General features: G+C 42.2%; 1 protein-coding gene across 8 annotated transcripts in view; it reads left to right on the forward strand.

The window, feature by feature from the left end:
• Positions 1-2,489, forward strand: part of SGPL1 (sphingosine-1-phosphate lyase 1) — a 90,167-nt gene extending 87,678 nt beyond the window's left edge. For all 8 annotated transcript variants that reach the window (XM_070470773.1, XM_070470780.1, XM_070470781.1 and 5 more), the window contains one exon: positions 29-2,489. In XM_070470773.1, coding sequence (XP_070326874.1) covers positions 29-169 — 141 coding nt within the window. In that variant the 3' untranslated portion in view covers positions 170-2,489. The remainder of the gene's footprint in view (positions 1-28) is intronic.
• The last annotated feature ends 16,773 nt before the right edge of the window (positions 2,490-19,262 follow it).

A 19,262-nucleotide genomic window follows, 5' to 3' on the forward strand; every position in this document is an offset into this window, starting at 1 on the left:
TAATGACATTCTTTGACTGGATTTCTAGGGTGCGATCTATGGCATGGCCCAGGCTACCGTCGACAGGAACCTGGTGGCGGAGTTGTCCTCCGTCTTCTTGGACAGCCTTTTCAGTACAGACACTGTAACTCAGGGCAGCCAGATGAATGGCTCTCCGAAACCCCGCTGAGCTGAGACCCTCTGTAACCCCGAGGGACGTCTGGCCTTCAGAAGGTTCTCGGGGTGTGGGACAGGCCACGCGGTTTCAGCATTTGGTCTTGCTCCGTAGAGCACGACACAGACCACGAGACAGCTTGATCCTCAGGATTCTCATCCTTTGGTGGTTTTTAATGTGAAGACCTCAAAGGACCCCATGACGTCATTATTTTGTCCTTGTTCTAAATGTTCCCCCCTGGGAATTGTTTTAACCATTTCCTTCTCTAACCTGTCTTGCTGTCAACTTCATTTAATCACGGTGTGGCAGCTCTGACCCGTCCTGACTTCTTAGGGAAGCTGGGCTCCAGTTTACGATAGGAAAAGCTGTACTTTGTTAGCTCAGGCAGCTGGGCTAGTCAGACAGGAATCCTGTTCTGTACCTGGTGTTCCCCTAGGTGGGGGTGAGGTCTGCTCAAGCAGGAGGCTTTCCCAGCCCTAGTGTGCTGTCTTTCAAGGACACAGGTTGGCCAGCCACCATCCTGCTCTGTGGGGCCAGCAGGGTCAGGCAAATCTGCTCAGTCCTCCAAGGCAGGGTCTGGAGTGGTCGATGGTCCCCGTCTGTGCTTGCAGTCCCCATGTGGTACTTGGTTGCAGTCATCTTCCGTTCCCAGCGGTTTGTTCCTATTTCCATGGAGTAGGAAGAAAATGGTGTGGGTTCCAGAGATGCTAGGACCTTCTGGCCCTGGTGCTGCCTCTTGGAGCTGGCAGTGTCAGAGCACACCTGAGCCCTCTCCTGGGCCCCTGAAGATGGGAACCAGGCCTTTTTCTAGACTTCCCTGAGTATCAGCGTAGGATGAGCACCCAGACTCCAGGGTGTGCCACCAGAGTTAGCAGCAGTCCTCCCCACCCTGCTGCTCTGGCCATCATGGCACATATGTTTTTTGTTTGCCTGAAGGAACAGCTCAAAGCACCTTCACAAGTTGCCTTGACTTACCCAAGGAGGGTGTGAGAGAGCCCCCAAGGCAAGGAAAATCTCTGTTAGTGTGTTCTTCCTGCCTCTTCCCCCTTCATTCAACTCCCAAAGGTACGACGGCAGTCAAGCCTCAGGTACTGGATGCTCCTTGGCCCTGGCTAGGATCAGAGAAACTTTCTGGAATAGGAAGACATCAAGTGTCACTTGAGGCCTAGGGCCTGGGATTCCTTTGTTAAGACTAGTTGCTCAGGGTGGCGCAGGAACAGGACCCAGCCCTGCGCCCACTTCCTACCCTCTGCCCCCTGCACAGGGCACTAATCTCTGGTTGAGCCACTGTCCTACCCACATGACAACACACGATGTGCCTTCTTTCTCAGCAGTGAGCAGTGATGGGCTACTCCTGACCCAGGCCCAGAGGGAACTGGATCAGTCTTTGAGTTTTTTACCTGGGTAGGGGTAAGTCGGGAGACACTTTTCTCTGTCCCACCACCCTTCTCAGGGACTTCTGAATCCCCGGCCTCCTCAGGCTGGTGTCCTCTAGCCTTCTTCACTGGGAGAACTGGCCCAGAGAGCCACGGCTTCCCCCAGACTCCCTGGCGCATTCGTCTAAGTGTTCTTTAGCGCTGTACTTCCTCCACAATAACTGACTGGCTGGCTGCGTCAATGCAGGGCTGGTGTGTTGTGTTTCATTCTGTCCTTGTGGGCTCCAGGAAGGTGGGTATGTTTGTGTTAGAAGCAGAGATCCTTTGGATAGGGGGGTCACATTCCCCCCCTGGTTGATGAACTGATGGGCACTTCCTAAGAGAGAAACTGTGTGAACCATCGCTGGATCTCCAGTGCGTTCATCATGTTGGAGGAATTCCAGGGACCCAGAACCACTCAGCAGGCACCACTGTGGTTTGTCAGCTGCTAAAAACGAAGAAGCACATACCTGCAGAGTGTCCTGTTGCTTCCCGTGTCTCCCCAGGACCTTCCTCTGTGGGCTATGGTGTTTTCAAAGGGACCTGCTGTTGCCACTTTACGATCATGAGTGTTAGACTTAACACTTGTGGGCTTTCTGTTCTGTACGTACCTGTGTGCGTAAGTAGCATCTAGTCTGCAGAGGTAGATGGAATGTCTTCATGATATCATGTTGCTTGCAGATGTCTCATTGGCCTCTGCAAAAACTGTACTCTTGTTTCTGGGTTAGAGTTAAGTAGTTGCATGAATATACTGCCATGTCACTTTTAATATGACCAGTTTTATACTTGGAAAATGGTACTTGCCTCTTTTAGATCTTTTTTGTCTTTAACCTCCCCCCTTTCCATCTCAAGGCTCCCTTCCTAATTGTAGCAATAATCTCTTAAGAAGCAACTAAGTAATAAAATGTCCCAAATCTTAATCATTGTGGATGGATGACTACATTCATTTGTTTATTTAGGCATACAGGGGAGATACCTGCTGGGCTGATGGTTGCTGTAAACTGGGTGCTGTTGAGAAAGTGCTCCTTTGTGGTGAGGTGGTTGTGCGTGCTCACTGATACTAGAACCAGTCACAGCCATGGACGAGTGGCAGCCCTGCTCAGTTCCAAGCACTACCCTTGGAGTAGTGCTACACCACCAGGAGTGGTGGTCACTCCTGTTTAAAGGGAAGTTGGGAACTCACATCTCGAGTTCCTCAGAGCAGTGTCCTGCCTTATGTTTTCAGTTGTCATCATCTGTATCTGCACACATCTTAATGATGGACTGGACTGTCTCGGGTAGTCCCCAGCTAGCTGGCCGTGCGGTTCCATCTTATGAAAGGACACTGTTTTCAAACCCTGCATTTGGTTTGGGAGCTGACAGAACCCTTCAGATATCTGCAGAGGTAACCACTGGGCCTCTTGCTCCCATTATGAACAGGAAGTGAGAAGTCTTTCTGAAGGATTATTTGGATTAGTTCTGTCCATCAGGTACCCTAGCTTTGCATTCTGGCTCTCAGCTCACTTGTACTTTGCCAGAATCAAGCCAAGGAATGCCACCTTTGCTATATAGTTTTCTGCTGAATGACTTGGTTCCTTGAGGACCTACTTGCTATGGGGTAAACTCTAGAGAAAGAAGGCCCAGGATATGATTAGAGGGAGGCATGGTATACCCAAGAGGTGGTGTTTTGATGCTTCTACCTGCTTCTTACAGCTCTGAGCTCCTTTGCCTTCTCTGTGGGTCTTAATAGCAACAACTTGCTTTTAGCTAGATCCAGTAGTGACAGAAGTAATGACAGAGGCCTGACTTGGTAGCCACCAGCTACAGCCTGTAAAAAATCAGGTGTTTGAGAGCCTTGTGAACTGTCTGTTGTAACAGCCTTACTTTCTTTTGTGCTTGCTTTTTTTTCATAATCTCTCCTTAACATCCTCTTTTATAATTTTAATTATTTGCATCAATTTTAGAATAAACATATTTATTTCTTAAAAGTGTTTATGTCTCTGTACCACATAAAAGTGCTTCATATAACTGTAGTGCCCTCCAGGTTCGTGTTTTTCAGCCTTTGATGCATGAGAGTAAGCAGAGACAGGAAGGTGACGTAACATAGATCATACCTCCATGACTAGTGACTTGTGCCCTGATCCATAGTCATCAGGTCAAAGCACGTTTAGAAGAGTTCAAGTCAGAAGTGATATAGGACCACTGTCTGCACTTTGTTGGTTTGATAATAGCACTCTGCTGAATACGCAAGAGCTTACTGAACAAATCAAAGAGGAAATAAAAAATAGAAACAAGTGAATGAAAACATGATGACCCAAAGCCTATGGGACACAGCAAAAGCAGTTCTAAGAGGGAAGCTTATAGCAATTCAGTCTCATCTCAAGAAACAAGAAAAATCTCAAACAATATAACCTTATACCTAAAGCAACCAGAGAACTGCAACAACAGAGTTAGAAGGAATCATAAAGATCCAGCAGAAGTAAATGAAGTAGATACAAAGAAAACAGTTGCAAAGATCAGTTTCTCTGAGAAGATAAACAAAATTGATAAACCTTTAGCCAGAATCAAGGAAAAAAGGGATGGCAAATAAGCACATGAAAAGTTGCTCAACATCACTTAATAGAGAAATCAAAACTACAATGAGGTATCACCTCACACCAGTCAGAATGGCCATAATCCAAAAATCTACAAGCCTTAAATTGCTGGAGAGGACATGGAGAAAAGAACCCCCTGACACTGTTGGTGGGAATGGAAACTGACAGAGCCACTATGGAGATTCCTTAACTAGGAATAAATCTACCACATGACCCAGCACTTACACTACTGGGTATATATCCTGAGAAAGCCACAATCCTAAGACACATGTACCCTAATGTTCACTGCAGCACTATTTACAATAGCCAGGACATGGAAGCAATGTATATGTCCATCTACAGATGAATGGATAAAGAAGATGTGGTACATATATACAATGGAATATTACTCAGCCACAAAAAAGAACAAATTTGAGTCAGTTCTACGGAGGTGGATGAACCTAGCTCCTGTTTATATAGAGTGAAGTAAGAGGAAAATATATATTAATGCACATATGGAATCTAGAAAAAATGGTTTTGATGAACCTATTTGCAGGAAGGAATGGAGACGTACACAAAGAAAATGGACATATGGACACAGTGGGGAAGGAGAGGGTAGGATGAATTTGAGAAAGTAGCATCAACATATATATACTATCATGTGTAAAACAGATAGCTGGTGGGAAGTTGCTATGTAACAGAGAGCTCAGCCTGGTGCTCTGATGACCTAGATGGATGGGATGAGGGGAGGGAGACTCAAGAAGAAGGGGATGTATGTATAATTATGGCTGACTCACACTGTTGTGGAGCAGGAAATGGCAACCCGCTCCGGTACTCTTGCCTGGAAAATCCCATGGATAGAGGAGCCTGGTAGGCTACAGTCCATGGGGTCAAGAAGAGTCGGACACAACTGAACGACTTCACTTTCACTTTTCAGTTTCATGCATTGGAGAAGGAAATGGCAGCCCAGTCCAGTGTTCTTGCCTGGAGAATCCCAGGGATGGAGGAGCCTGGTGGGCTGCCGACTATGGGGTCGCACAGAATTGGACACGAGTGAGGTGACTTAGCAGCAGCAGCAGCCGCAACACACTGTTGTATGGCAGAAACCAATACAACATTGTAAAGCAATTTTTATCCAGCAAAAATTTTCTTTTTAAAAAGGGAGAGGACTCAGATCAATAAAATTAGAAATAAATTACAACTAACACTGCAGAAGTACAGAGGATCATAAGAGACTACTACTACTGTAAGCAACTATATGACAATAAAATGGACAACCTGGTCTTCAACCTGGACAACAAATTCTTGTAAAGGCACAACTTTCCAAGACTCAACCAGGAAGAATTCGAAAATACAGAGAAACCAATCACAAGTAATGAAATTGAATCTGCAGTGAAAAATCTTCCAGCAAACACAAGTCCAGGACCAGACAGATGGCTTCACATGTGAATTCTATCAAACATTCAGAGAAGTGGTAACACCTATCCTCCTCAAACTCTTCCAAAAAACTGCAGAGAGAGGAACACTCCCAAACACACTATGAGGCCACCATCACAGATACCAAACACAAAAAAGAAAATTACAGACCATTTTCACTGGTGAACATAGATGCAAAACTCCTCAAAATGGTAGCAAACAGAATCCAACAATACATTAAAATGATCATACACCATGATCAAGTGGGATTTATCCCAGGGATGAAAGGATTCTTCAACATACACAAAATCAATGTGATACACTATACTAACAAATATAAGAGTAAAAACCACACAATCACCTCAATAGATAAAAAAAAAGCCTTTTGACAAAATTCAGTACCCATTAACGATTACAAAAAATAAGCTCCAAAAAAGGGCATACAGAGAACCTATCTCAATATAATAAAGGCCATATATGACAGACCCACAGCAAACATCATTCCAATGGTGAAAAACTGAAAGTATTTCCTTTTAAAAGGTCAGGAACAAGACAAAGATGTCCACTGTCACCACTATTATTCAACCTAATTTTAGAAGTCCCAGCCATGGTAATCAAGGAAAAAAAATTTGGAAAAGAAGTAAAGCTGTCACTGTTTGCAGATGACATGATACTATTTACATACAAAATCCTACAGATGCCACCAGAAAACAACTAGAGCTCATCAATGAATTTGGTAAAGTTGCAGGATAGAAAATTCACGGAAATCTCCTGTGTTCCTATACACTGCTGCTGCTGCTGCTGCTGCTAAGTCGCATCAGTCGTGTCTGACTCTGTGCGACCCTATAGATGGCAGCCCACCAGGCTCTGCTGTCCCTGGGATTCTCCAGGCAAGAACACTGGAGTGGGTTGCCATTTCCTTCTCCAGTGCATGAAAGTGAAAAGTGAAAGTGAAGTCGCTCAGTCATGTCCGACTCTTAGCGACCTCATGGACTGCAGCCTACCAGGCTCCTCTGTCCATGGGATTTTCCAGGCAAGAGTACTGGGGTGGGGTGCCATTGCCTTCTCTGTCCTACACTAACAACAAACAAAAGATCAGAAAGAAATTAAGGAAACACTCCCATCTGCCATCACAACAAAAAGAATGAAATACCTAGGAATAAACCTACCCAAGGAGGAAAAAAAACCTGTACTTAGGAAACTAAAAAACTGATGAAAGAAAGATGACAAACAGATGGAGAGATACAACCATGTTCTTGAATGGGAAGACTCAATACTGTGAAAATGCTTATACCACCCAAAGCAATCTACACATTCAATACAACCCTATCAAATTACCAACAGCATTTTTCACAGAATGGGAACAAAAAATTTTACAGTTTGTATGGAAACACAAAATATCCCAAATAGCCAAAGCAATCTTGAGAAAGAAAAACACAGGAATCAGGCTCCCTGGCCAGACTACTACAAAGCTACAGGAATCAAGACAGTACTGTATTGGCACAAATACCATACAGATCAGTATGAAATACAGGTCAATGGTACAGGACAGATAAACCCATGTATCATGGTCATCTCATCCATGACAAAGGAGGAAAGAACATACAACAGAGAAAAGACCATCTTTTCCATAAGTGGTACTGGGAAAGCTGGACAGCTATATGTAAAACAAAATAGAACACTACCTAACACCATACACAAAAATAAAGTCAAAATGGATTGAAGACCTAAATGTAAGACCAGACACTATAAAGTGTCAGAGAACGTTTAACAGGAGGATTCCTGTGTGCTGTTTTCTGTCTCTCATAAATCCTCTTTTCCTTATCAGTTCCTGGTAACAGGAACGAGTGGAACAGCATGCTGCTCCCAGGACTGAGGTCATAGGATGAGACACATGTATGGATTTCCTTCAGTAAACATTCTCCTATGACAAAACTGCTTAGTCACGACCCTCTTTCTTGAGATATGGATTGTCTTCTGACCTTATGACTATTGTTAATTCCTTGTTCCCTTGATAATGGTTGCTGTACATTTGGTTTTCTGATCTTTATCATTGTTGAAAGAAATTCCTTGTACAACAGCCTATGTATACTCACAAAAAGATCATTAAAGCACCCTTGCTCCACCAGAGACTTGGGTCCCCGTGTCTCTCTCTCTCTCTCTTTCCCTCCAGTTAATTCTCTGGAGCATGGAAACCTGCCGAGCTCACTCTCCTACCTGGGCTTTCAAGACCTCTTTGAGAGGGTGTCCTGTGCCTCCATGAGTGATAACAAGCCCTGTCTTAGGGCTTTATTGGTTCTCTGCATAACCCAGGGAATATTAGCTTCTTTCTCTTTCACTTTCTTATTGTTGACTCTGGACCACCAAGTTCTGATCCATTAAAGGACCCCAACAATAAAGTTCTTACAGGAAAATACAGGAAAAATACTCTGATATAAATCAATCACCTTTTTGGATCCACCTCCCAGAGTAATGAAAATAAAAACAAATGGGACCTAATTAAACTCCAAAGTTGTTGCACAGCAAGACAAAAAGACAACCCTCAGAATGGAAGAACATATTTGCAAATGAAGCAGTAAAGGATTTAATCTCCAAAATACAAGCAGCTCATGCAGCTCAATATCAGAAAAACAACCCAATTTAAAAAAAAGAAAAGGGTAAAGACCTAAACAGACATTTCTCCAAAGAAGACATACAGATGGCCAAGAGGCACATGAAAAGATGCTCAACATATCACTAATTAGAGAAATACAAATCAAAATTATAATGAGGTACCATCTTATGCCAATCAGAATGGCCATGATCAAAAAAAAAAAAAAAATACACAAGTAGTAAATGCTGGAGAGGGTGTGGAGAAAAGGGAACCCTCTTGCACTGTTGGTGGGGATGTAAATTGATGCAGCCACTATGGAGAATTAATACGTAGGTTCCTAGCAAATTAAAAATAGAACTACTCTATGACCCAGCAATCCCACTAGTGGGTATATAACCTGAGAAAACCATAATGTAAAAAGACACATGTACCCCAGTGTTCACTGCAGCACTATCTACTAGAGCCAGGACATGGAAGCAACCTAAATGTCCATCCTAAATATCCATGAATGGATAAAAAAGATATGGTACATATATACAAGGGAATATTACTCAGCCATAAAAAGGAAAGAAATTGGATTATTTGTAGAGATGTGAATGGATGTAGAGTCTGTCATACAGAAAAAAGTCAGAGAAAAACAAATATACATTAATGCATGTATGTGGAATCTAAAAAAATGGTACAGATGAACCTAGTTTCAGGGCAGGGATAGAGATGCAGACAGAAAAGACATGTGGACATGAGAGAAAAGGGAGAGGGTGGGATGAACTGGGAGACTAAGTTTGACATAAATACACTACCATGTGTAAAACTTACATGCAGTGTACATCATGTGAAATGCCAGACTGGATGAAGCACAAGCTGGAATCAAGATTGCTGGGAGAAATATCAATAACCTCAGATATGCAGATTACATGACCCTTATGGCAGAAAGTGAAGAAGAACTAAAGAGCCTCTTGATGAAAGTCAAAGAGGAGAGTGAAAAAGCTGACTTAAAACTCAGCATTCAAAAAATGAAGATCATGGCATCTGGTCCCATCACTTCAAGGCAAACAGATGGGGAAACAATAGAAACAGTGACAGACCTTATTTTCTTGGGTTTAATATCACTGCAGATGGTGACTGCAGCCATGAAATTAAAAGATGCTTGCTCGTTGGAAGAAAAGTTATGACAAACTTACACAGCATATTAAAAAATAAAGACAGTACTTTGCTGGCAAAGGTCTGTCTAGTCACAGCTATGGTTTTTCCAGTAGTCATGTCTAGATGTGAGAGTTGGACGATAAAGCTGAGCACCGAAGAATTGATGCTTGAACTGTGGTGTTAGAGAAGACTCTTAAGAGTCCCTTAGAGTGCAAGGAGATCAAACCAGTTAATCCTAAAGGAAATCAGTCCTGAATATTCATTGGAAGGACAGATGCTGAAGCTCCAATACTTTGGCCACCTGATGTGAAGAACTGACTCATCTGAAAAGACCCTGACAGTGTGAAAGATTGAAGGCAGGAGAAGAGGGCAACAGAGGATGAGATGGTTAGATGGCATCACCGACATGATGGACATGAGTTTGAGTAAGCTCTGGGAGTTGGTGATGGACAGGGAAACCTGGCATGCCGCAGTCCATGGAGTCGCAAAGAGTTGGACACGACTGAGTGACTGAACTGAACTGATGTATAAAACAGAGTGGGATCCTGTGGTGTTAGCCAGGGAGTTCAGCTTGGTGCTCTGTAATGACCCAGATGGGTTAGATGGGGTCAGGGAGATGGAAGAGAGGCTCAAGAGGGAGGAGTTGTATGTATACATATAGCTGATTCACTTTGCTATACAGCAGAAACTAACACAACATTATAAATAAATTATATTCCAATAAAAAATAGGCATCAGAGAGAAAGATCAATAGATAGATATTTGATAGATATTCTATCAAATAGAATGATATGGAGCTCACCTTCTCCCACAAATACATCAAAAATACATCTACATGTGGCATAATTCTCACAGATTACCTACTGAATGCTGGTAGAAAATCTCATACAAAGTTGCAGGAAAGATCACCATGTAACTGGGTAGGATGAAACAGGAAACAAAGTAAGAACCAGGATGGAACTGTCAGGGGAGTATAATCTCCTCGGTCTGTCTCATCTCAACAAAAATTTGAAGCGACGGACGTTAAAGCCCTTGGCACGTCACAGCTCTCAGACAGTGTTATAGCTCCCTCAGTTTTATTTAGAAAATAAAATACATCCTAGAGGTGTGAGGGCATGCCGATCCAAAAGATGAAGGGAGAGACAGAGAGTGTGCGTGCGTAGGAGAGAGAGGACCCCCCCCCCCCACCACCCCCAGCCCTTTGGCTCCTCTTTTTATGTTTTTTTCTTCCCCCTGGGCTTGCTCTATGTAAACTGGGCTAGCCAGGAGTACTGTTTGTCTCACCTGAGATCCTCACTCTGGTCCTCGGAGCTTCCTTTGTTTTATTTTCACAGGCTTTCCCCTTCCTTGTCTTTTAGCCACTGCCATTCTGGACTCCTGTTTCCTATTCTAACTACCTAACAGAACCTTCACCCCTTGGAGGGAGTTGTGAAAGAGGAAAGGTTCCCTCACCCTGGGCACCCCCTTCATCAGCTGAGTGATGAGCCAGGACAGGGAGCTTCAGAAACTCAGAGGCGTGTGCAGCAGTTGGCTTGCAGCAGGCAGAAGAGAGAGAGACCAGCACACTTGGTCCTGGCCACCTTGCTGCATTCTGCAACCCAAGATACATATCTCCTGGAGTGTGTGGGGACTGGTGCTGAAAACCTGGGCTTCAGCAGACAGACCTGGAGAGAGAACTGAGGCTGGGTGCACGGACAGCCCAAAGAGGCTGGAGTGTGGTCCAGGCTGCAATGGGATGTGTGCAGGACAGAGTCCAGGTCGTCACAAAAGCCCCACTGTTAATGTGCACACCACGGGAGAGGTGGGGTCCTGCCATAGCAGCCGCACAAGTGCTTAGAGTGGGCATGGCACTACCTCTACGAGTGTGCAAGTGCTGGTGGGTTGCCCACATGCGGAGGCAGGGCTGAAATCTCAGCCATGTGACTTAAGTAGATTTATACTGCTTGCAGGTGGCCTTGTAACCTCACTGCCTGTGGGGCCCCTGAGCAGGTATCTAGTTCTCCTACAGGTAATGTGGGTCCAGCATTAATAGCTGCAGGCTTAGTGGGCCCCACATGTGTGGCTGCAGGGCCAGGGCCTGAGCTAACTAGCTCCCATGGCGGGTCCAGGTGTGTGACCACCACAGTGCCCGTAAGTGACTCTGGAGAATCTGCGCTAGTGGCTTTGCAAGCACAGGGCCTCAGGTACACCTGGCAGGTTGCTTGCATTCTCACAGCTGACATGGGGCTGAGGGCAGTTCCAACAATATTGTACTGTGTGGGCCTGCACAACAGCTGGCAGAGAATGCCATGGAGCACCTCCGACTGGACAGCTCCTTGGAGGAGTACTCAGCGGCTCTTCTTTTGGCGGGAGAACTCCAGTCCCACCTACCTCACATCACAGCTCAGAAATGGATCTGGGGCTTTTACTGCAACAACTGGGGAGGGGACCCACCCCAAAGAGGGCTGTAACAACCACAGAGGCAAGAGAAGGCCCTGCTGGACATGCAGTACAGGCTCTGGTCACCATAATACCAATCACACCACCTACCAAGGGGATATCGTTCAGCACACATTGAGAAATATGTGGCAGGCATCCATACTAAAAACAGTCCTCACACCAGAAATATTAGACTGAGGCTACATAGGGACACTCCCACACAGAAATAGCCCTTCAACACCACAGTAGATAAATTTCTCTTCAAATCAGTCAGAGAATTTTAAGTGAAATGAAAAAGCAGAGGAACTACTCCCATTATTGACTGGGGGGTTTTTGCAGAAACAAATACCTTTGGCCAGGTATGTGTTATGTAAGTGAACACTGAAACATTTTCAGTCAATAATGATCAGGCACCAAAAGACATTAATACATCTCTGGTCAATAATGTGTTAAAATAACAAGAAAATCTCCTGAAAGAACAATAAAACAGAACGCTCTGGTCCACTAGACTCTGAGTTCAAGAAGGAGGTAATAAAAAAGACTGAAGGGATTACGAAAGGCTATTGATCAAAATACAAATCAGTGTAAAAGAACCTAGAAACCATAAAGAGGAGCCAATTATAAAACTCATTTTCCAAGATGAAAGTCAAGATAAAGGCAACATATAGCAAACTAAATAATGCAGAAGAATGAATAATCTGATTATTATTCAGAATAATCTGAATGATCTGGAAGATAGAATAATGCAAGTCACCCAATTAGAACAACAGACAGAAAAATTTTTTAAAGAATATATGAGACCTATGGGATAGTATAAAGCATGTCAATCTATGCACAACAGGAATCCCAGTAGAAGGGAAAAGGCAAAGGGGGATTTAAAAAATGTATTTGAAGAAATTCTGGCTGAAAATTTCCCAATCCTAAACAAACAAATATCCAGGTAGAGGAAACGTGGATGGTCCAAAATAAGATAAAGAGACCTACACCAAGATGTATTATAATTTAAATGGCAAAAGTTAAAGAGACCATTATAGAACTGTCATATGACCCAGCAATCCCACTTCTGGGCATACACACCAAGGAAACCAGATCTGAAAGAGACACGTGCACCCCAATGTTCATCGCAGCACTGTTTATCATAGCCAGGACATGGAAGCAACCTAGATGCCCATCAACAGATGAATGGATAAGGAAGCTGTGGTTCATATACACCATGGAATATTACTCAGCCATTAAAAAGAATTCATTTGAATCAGTTCTAATGAGATGGATGAAACTGGAGCCCATTATACAGAGTGAAGTAAGCCAGAAAGATAAAGACCATTACAGTATACTAACACATATATATGGAATTTAGAAAGGTGGTAACGATAACTCTATATGCAAAACAGAAAAAGAGACACAGATGTATAGAACAGACTTTTGGACTCTGTGGGAGAAGGCGAGGGTGGGATGTTTCGAGAGAACAGCATCGAAACATGTATGTTATCTAGGGTGAAACAGATCACCAGCCCAGGTGGGATGCATGAGACAAGTGCTCGGACCTGGTGCACTGGGAAGACCCAGAGGGATCGGGCGGAGAGGGAGGTGGGAGGGGGGATCGGGATGGGGAACACAGGTAAATCTATGGCTGATTCATGTCAATGTATGACAAAACCCACTACAATATTGTAAAGTAATTAGCCTCCAACTAATAAAAAAAATTTTAAATAAAGTCAGCAAGAGAAAGAGTTAATTACAAGGCAACCGCCATAAGGCTACAGCTGAGTTCAAAACAGAAACACTGCAGACCAGAGGTGAGTGCAGGAAAAACCTGAAACCTAGGATATTCTAACCAGCAAGATCATCATTTAGAATGGAGAGAGAAAGAATGAATGTCTCAGAGAAGAGTAAACTAAAAGAATACAGTAAAACTAAATCTTACCCTAAAAGAAGTATTGAAAAATACTCACTAAAGTAGAATCTATAGGAAAGAGAAAACATAATTGGAAATTAAATCACTTAAATAAACCAGTACAAAAATTTAAAAAATAATCAAAAGTTTTCCTGTATGTTATGATAATTACAAGGAACAAGAAAAGGATAAAAGAGGACATAAAAATCTTAAAATGTGGAGGAAGAAAGACAATGTAGATTATTTTTCAGAATATGTTTGAGCCTATATGACTGCCAGTTAAAAACAAGTAGATATAATAATGGGTTAACATACTTAAAAACAGGGTAGCCACAAAACAAAAACATAGAACATATACACACACAAAAAACAAAAAAAGAACAAGAGCATAATACAAAAAAGAGCCATCAAATCACAAAAAAGAAAAAGAGGACTTCCCTGGTGGTAAGTGGATAAGAATCCATCTGCCAATGTGGGGACAACGGGTTTGATCCCTGGTCAGAGGAAGATTCTACATGCCCTGGAGCAACTAAAGCTCATGTGTTACAACTACTGAGCCCACTCTCTAGAGCCTGGGAACCTCAACTACTGAACACATACTCTAGAGTCTGCAAGCTGCAATTACTGAGCCCACATGCTACAACCACTGAAGCCCATGTGCCTAGAGCCCGTGCTCTGCAACAAGAGAAACCACCACAATGTGAAGCCCCTGCTCCGCAACGAAGACTAGCCCCCACTCGCTGCAACTAGAGAAAGCTCACACAGCAACAAAGGTCCACACAACCAAAATAGATAAATTAATTTTAAGAAAAGGAGCAAAGAAGAAATGAGAAATCAACGGGGAAATAGGGTTTAAAATGACAATAAAGATAGCCTTCAGTAATTACCTTAAATGTCAGTGGGCTAAATGCTCCTATCAAAAGACATAGATTGGCAAACTGGATAATAAAACAAGAGCCAACAGTATGCTGGCTACCTTAGAACCACTTTAGGGCAAAGGACACATGGATTGAAATTGAGGGGATGGAAAACAATATTTCTTGCAAATAGAAATAACAATAACATGGGGGGGGGGATCAACACTCATATCAAACAACACAGACTTAAAAACCAAGGCCATAAAGAAACACACACAATATAATGATAAAAGGATCAATATAAGAAGTGGATACTACATTCATTAACACATTGCACCTATTATAAGAGGACTTAACTATGTAAAAACAAATACTAACAAACATAAAGGGAGAAACTGATAAGAATATAATAATAGTAAGAAATTTGTACACCCCACTGACATTAATGGACAGTCCTCTAGACCAAAAATCAGTAAGGCAAAAGAGATCATAAATGACACAATAGAACAGTTAAATTGATATTTTTAGGATATTACATGGAAAAAACTAGAATACACATTCTATTCAACTGCACATAGAGCACTGTCTAAGATAAGCCACATATTAGACCACAAAAGAAGCCTAAATGAATTAAAAAGGATAGAAATTATTTGAAGAATCTTTTCTGACCACAGTGGCATGAAACCAGAACTCAACTACAGAGACACAAGAGAGAAGAAAAGGCTTACATGGAGACTATACAACATGCTACTAAGAAACCAATGGGTGAATGATGACATCAAAGAGGAAATTTTTAAAAACTGTAAGACAGACAACAAAGAAAAATCAACGTGGGCTTCCCTCGTGGCTCAGCAGTAAAGAATCCACCTGCTAATGCCGGAGACAGAGATTTAATTCCTGGCTGGGAAGAGCCCAGAGGCTGGAGAGCAACTAATCCTGTGCACCCCAACTACTGATCGAGCCTGTGCTCCAGAGCCCAGGATGGCAGCTGCTGAAGCCTGCACATCCTGAAGTCCGAGCTCTGCAACGAGAGAAGCCACGGCAATGAGAAGCCTGTGCACTGCAGTCAGAGTTCTTCCCACTTGCTGCAACTAGAGAAAAGCCCATGCAGCAGTGAAGATGCAGCAGAGTAAAAAAAAAAAAAACCAGCAACCATGCCAAATCTCTGGGCTGGTGCCAAACAGTCCTAAGAAGGAAGCGCAGTCTTCCTAAAATACAAGTCTCCCTAAAATAAAATAAATACAAGTCTTCCTACAAAATGAGAAAAATCTCAAATAAACAACCTAACCTACTACCTAAGAAAATTAGAAAAAAACAGGTAAACGTAATGAAATAAACAATAAAGATCAGAGAGAAAATAAAACAAGATGAAACAATTAAAGATTTCAAAACAACTAACAGCTGTTTTTCTCAAAGAGTAATAAACAAAATCAACAAACCTGGGCAGGACACAAAGAAGAATAAACAGAAGACCTAAATTAAAAAATTAAGATATGAAAGAGGAGATATAACAACTGATATTGGAAAAATACCAAAAACCCCCCACAATCCTGTGAACTGCACATATCCCAAATCCCCCAGAACTGCACTACCCTAGAAGAAATGACAAAGTTTGTAGAAAAGAACATTCCACCATAATTCAATCAGAAAGATATAATTAAAACAGACTGATCACAAGAAGTGACAAATGATAATTTTTAAAAAATATACCACAAACAAAAAACCAATCTAACATGGCTTCACTGGGAAATTACAAGAAACATACAAAGAACTTACATGGATCCTTCTGAAACTCTTAAAAGACTGAAGAGGATGAACACAGAGAAGTCATTTGGTGAAGGGAAAATTACCCCAATATAAAAAACAGACAAAAACACTAGCAAAAAGAGATTAAAGGCATCCCTAGGGAATGTAAGTGGAATAATTCTCAACAGAATATTAGCAAAAAGAAACCAACAACACAGAAGAAAGATGAAATACCAAGTTAAAGTTGGATTCACCCCAGGCTTTTAAGGATGGCTGGACAACAACAAATCAACAACCCAGAACACCAACACAGGAAAGGGGAAAAAAAAAAACAGCAACCACACAACACATAAATCACTTCATAGATGCAGAAAAGCATTTAATAAAATTCAACATACATTCACCATAAAAACTCTGTCCAAGGCAGGTATGGAGGGAACATATCTCAACATAATATAAGCCACTAATAACCAACATACGAGCCAGCATAGTTCTCAATGGTGACAAACTGATAGTCATCCCACTAAAATCTGAAACAAGTCAAGGATGCCCACTCACATCCCTTCTATTCAACATGGGATTAGAAGTCCTACTGAAAACAATCAGACAAGAAACAGAAGAAAAGGTCTCGAGATGGAAGCAAAGATGTATGATTTTCATGGTATGGAGAGGACGTGATACTATACACAGAATACCTAAGGATGCACACATCAGCTACTAGCACTGATACACAGGTTCAGCAAGGCAGCAGGATACGAGACTGACATACAGAAATCTATTGCATTTTTTCATGTTAACAATAAAAAAAAAGGTAAAGCAAACACAAAATTCCATTTAAAATCATATCAAAAAACAATATGCATAAAAATAAAACTGACCAAGGAGGTGAGAGAATTTCATGTAGAAAACAATAAACAGTGATAAAGGTAATGAAGACTCAAAGAAGTGGACAGCTACTGCTGTTCATGATCTTGGAATGAAGTATTAGGGTTATTTAAAGGGTTCTACTACCCAAAGCAAACTACAGATTTCAAGCCATCCCCATCAGAGTATCCGTGACATTTTTCAACAGAACTAGAACAAAGAATCCTAATACATATATGGAAACATAAAAGACCCAGAACTACCAAAGCAACCCTGTGCAAAATAGAACAAAGCTGCCCAGACTTCAAACAACACTACCAAGTTAAAATAGCATGGAACTGGCACTAAGAACAAAGCCATATGGATCAAGGAAACAGTACAGAGACACCAGAGATAAACTCAGACATGTACGGTCAATTAATCTTCAACACAGCAGGCAAGAATATACAAAAGAGAAAAGACAGCCCCTTCAACAAGTGTTCTTGGGGAAGCTGGAAATCCACATGTTGAAACACTCATTCATACAACACACAAAAATAAACTCAAGGTTGCTTAATGACTTAAATACAAGGTGTGACACCAAAAGACTGCTGAAGAGAATATCAGGCAAAACATTCTCTGACATAAATCCTAGTAATGTTTTTCTTAGGTCGGTCTTCCAAGGCAATGGAAACAAAATCAAAACTAAACAAAGAGGACCTCATCAAACTTATCATCTTTTACATGGCACAGGGCACCATAAACAAGATCAAAACACAACCTACAGACTAGGAAAATAAATATATACAAACAGGGTGACCAACGAGGTCTTCATTTCCAAACTATAATAACAGCTCAAACAATTCAATATCAAAAGTACAAACAACCCAACTTTAAAATTGGGCATGGAATTGCCTGGTCGTCTAGTGGTTGGGCGTTCGCCTTCCAATGCAGTGGACACGGGTTGGACCCTTGTCCAGGAATATCCTCATGTCACAGAGCAATTAAGTCAGCACACCAGTACTGCAGCCCGTGCATGTTCTGTAGAGTCCAATGAGAAGGAAATACTGAGCCTGTATGCTACAACAACTGAAGTTTGCACATCTAGAGCCTGTGCTCTCCAACGAGAAACAACTGTAATGAGAAGTCTCAACACCACAATGAAGAGCAGCCCCTCTTCATTGAAGCTAGTGAAAGCCCATACAGAGCAATGAAGGCCTGGTACAGCCAAATTAAAAACTGAATCAATGAATGGATGAATAAATGAATACATAAAATTGGGCAGAAAACTTCAGCAGACAGTTCTCCAGGGATATATACCCGTGGGTAATAGACACCCTTAATTATTAGAAATGTTCAAGTTAAAATTCAAATGAGTTGTCACATCACACTGGTCAGAAAGCCATCATCAAAAGGGCTACAGTAATAAATGCGGGAGAGGATGCAGAGAAAAAGGAACCCCTCCCACTCTCCGGTGGCCATGAATATTGGTGTAGTCACTCTGGAGAGCAGTATGGAGGTTCCTTAAAAAACTAAAGCTAGAGCTACCGTATGAGCAGCAGTCTCACTCCTGGGCTTATACCAGGAGAAAACTAATTCCAAAAGACACATTTCACCCCAAGGGTCACAACAGCACTGTTTATAATAGCCAAGACATGGAAGACACCTAAGTGTCCATCAACAAATGAATACATAAACAAGACGTACTCGCTACAGATATACAGATATCTCTTTAGAAACACTGAAATACTACTCAGCCATCAAAAAAGGATGACATAATGGCATCTGTAGCAACGAGGGAACGAGAGATATGATATGATGAAATGAAGTCAAAGACATATATGGTATCACTTATATGAGGAATCTGAAATATAATACCAGTGAATAAGAAACAGGCTCACACACATAGAAACCAACATGGATACCACAGCTGAAAGGGTGGCAGAGGGATAAACTAGGAGTTTGGAATAAGCATATTCAGACTACTGCACATAATACAGAGGGGATTTCCCTGGGGGTCCAGTGGTTGGGAGTCAGCCTTCCAATGCAGGGGATGTGGGTTCGCTCTCTGGTTGGGGAAGTACCATCCCACATGCTGCAGGGCAACTAAGCCCACGTGCTCTAGAGCCCACATGCCACAATTAGAGAAAGCCTCAACAAAGATCCCAATGGGCCACAACTAACATGCAATCCAGCTAAATAAATATTTTTAAAAATATGTAACACAGAGA

This window comes from Odocoileus virginianus, chromosome 7 (assembly GCF_023699985.2).
Source record: "Odocoileus virginianus isolate 20LAN1187 ecotype Illinois chromosome 7, Ovbor_1.2, whole genome shotgun sequence".
NCBI classification, from domain to species: domain Eukaryota; kingdom Metazoa; phylum Chordata; class Mammalia; order Artiodactyla; family Cervidae; genus Odocoileus; species Odocoileus virginianus.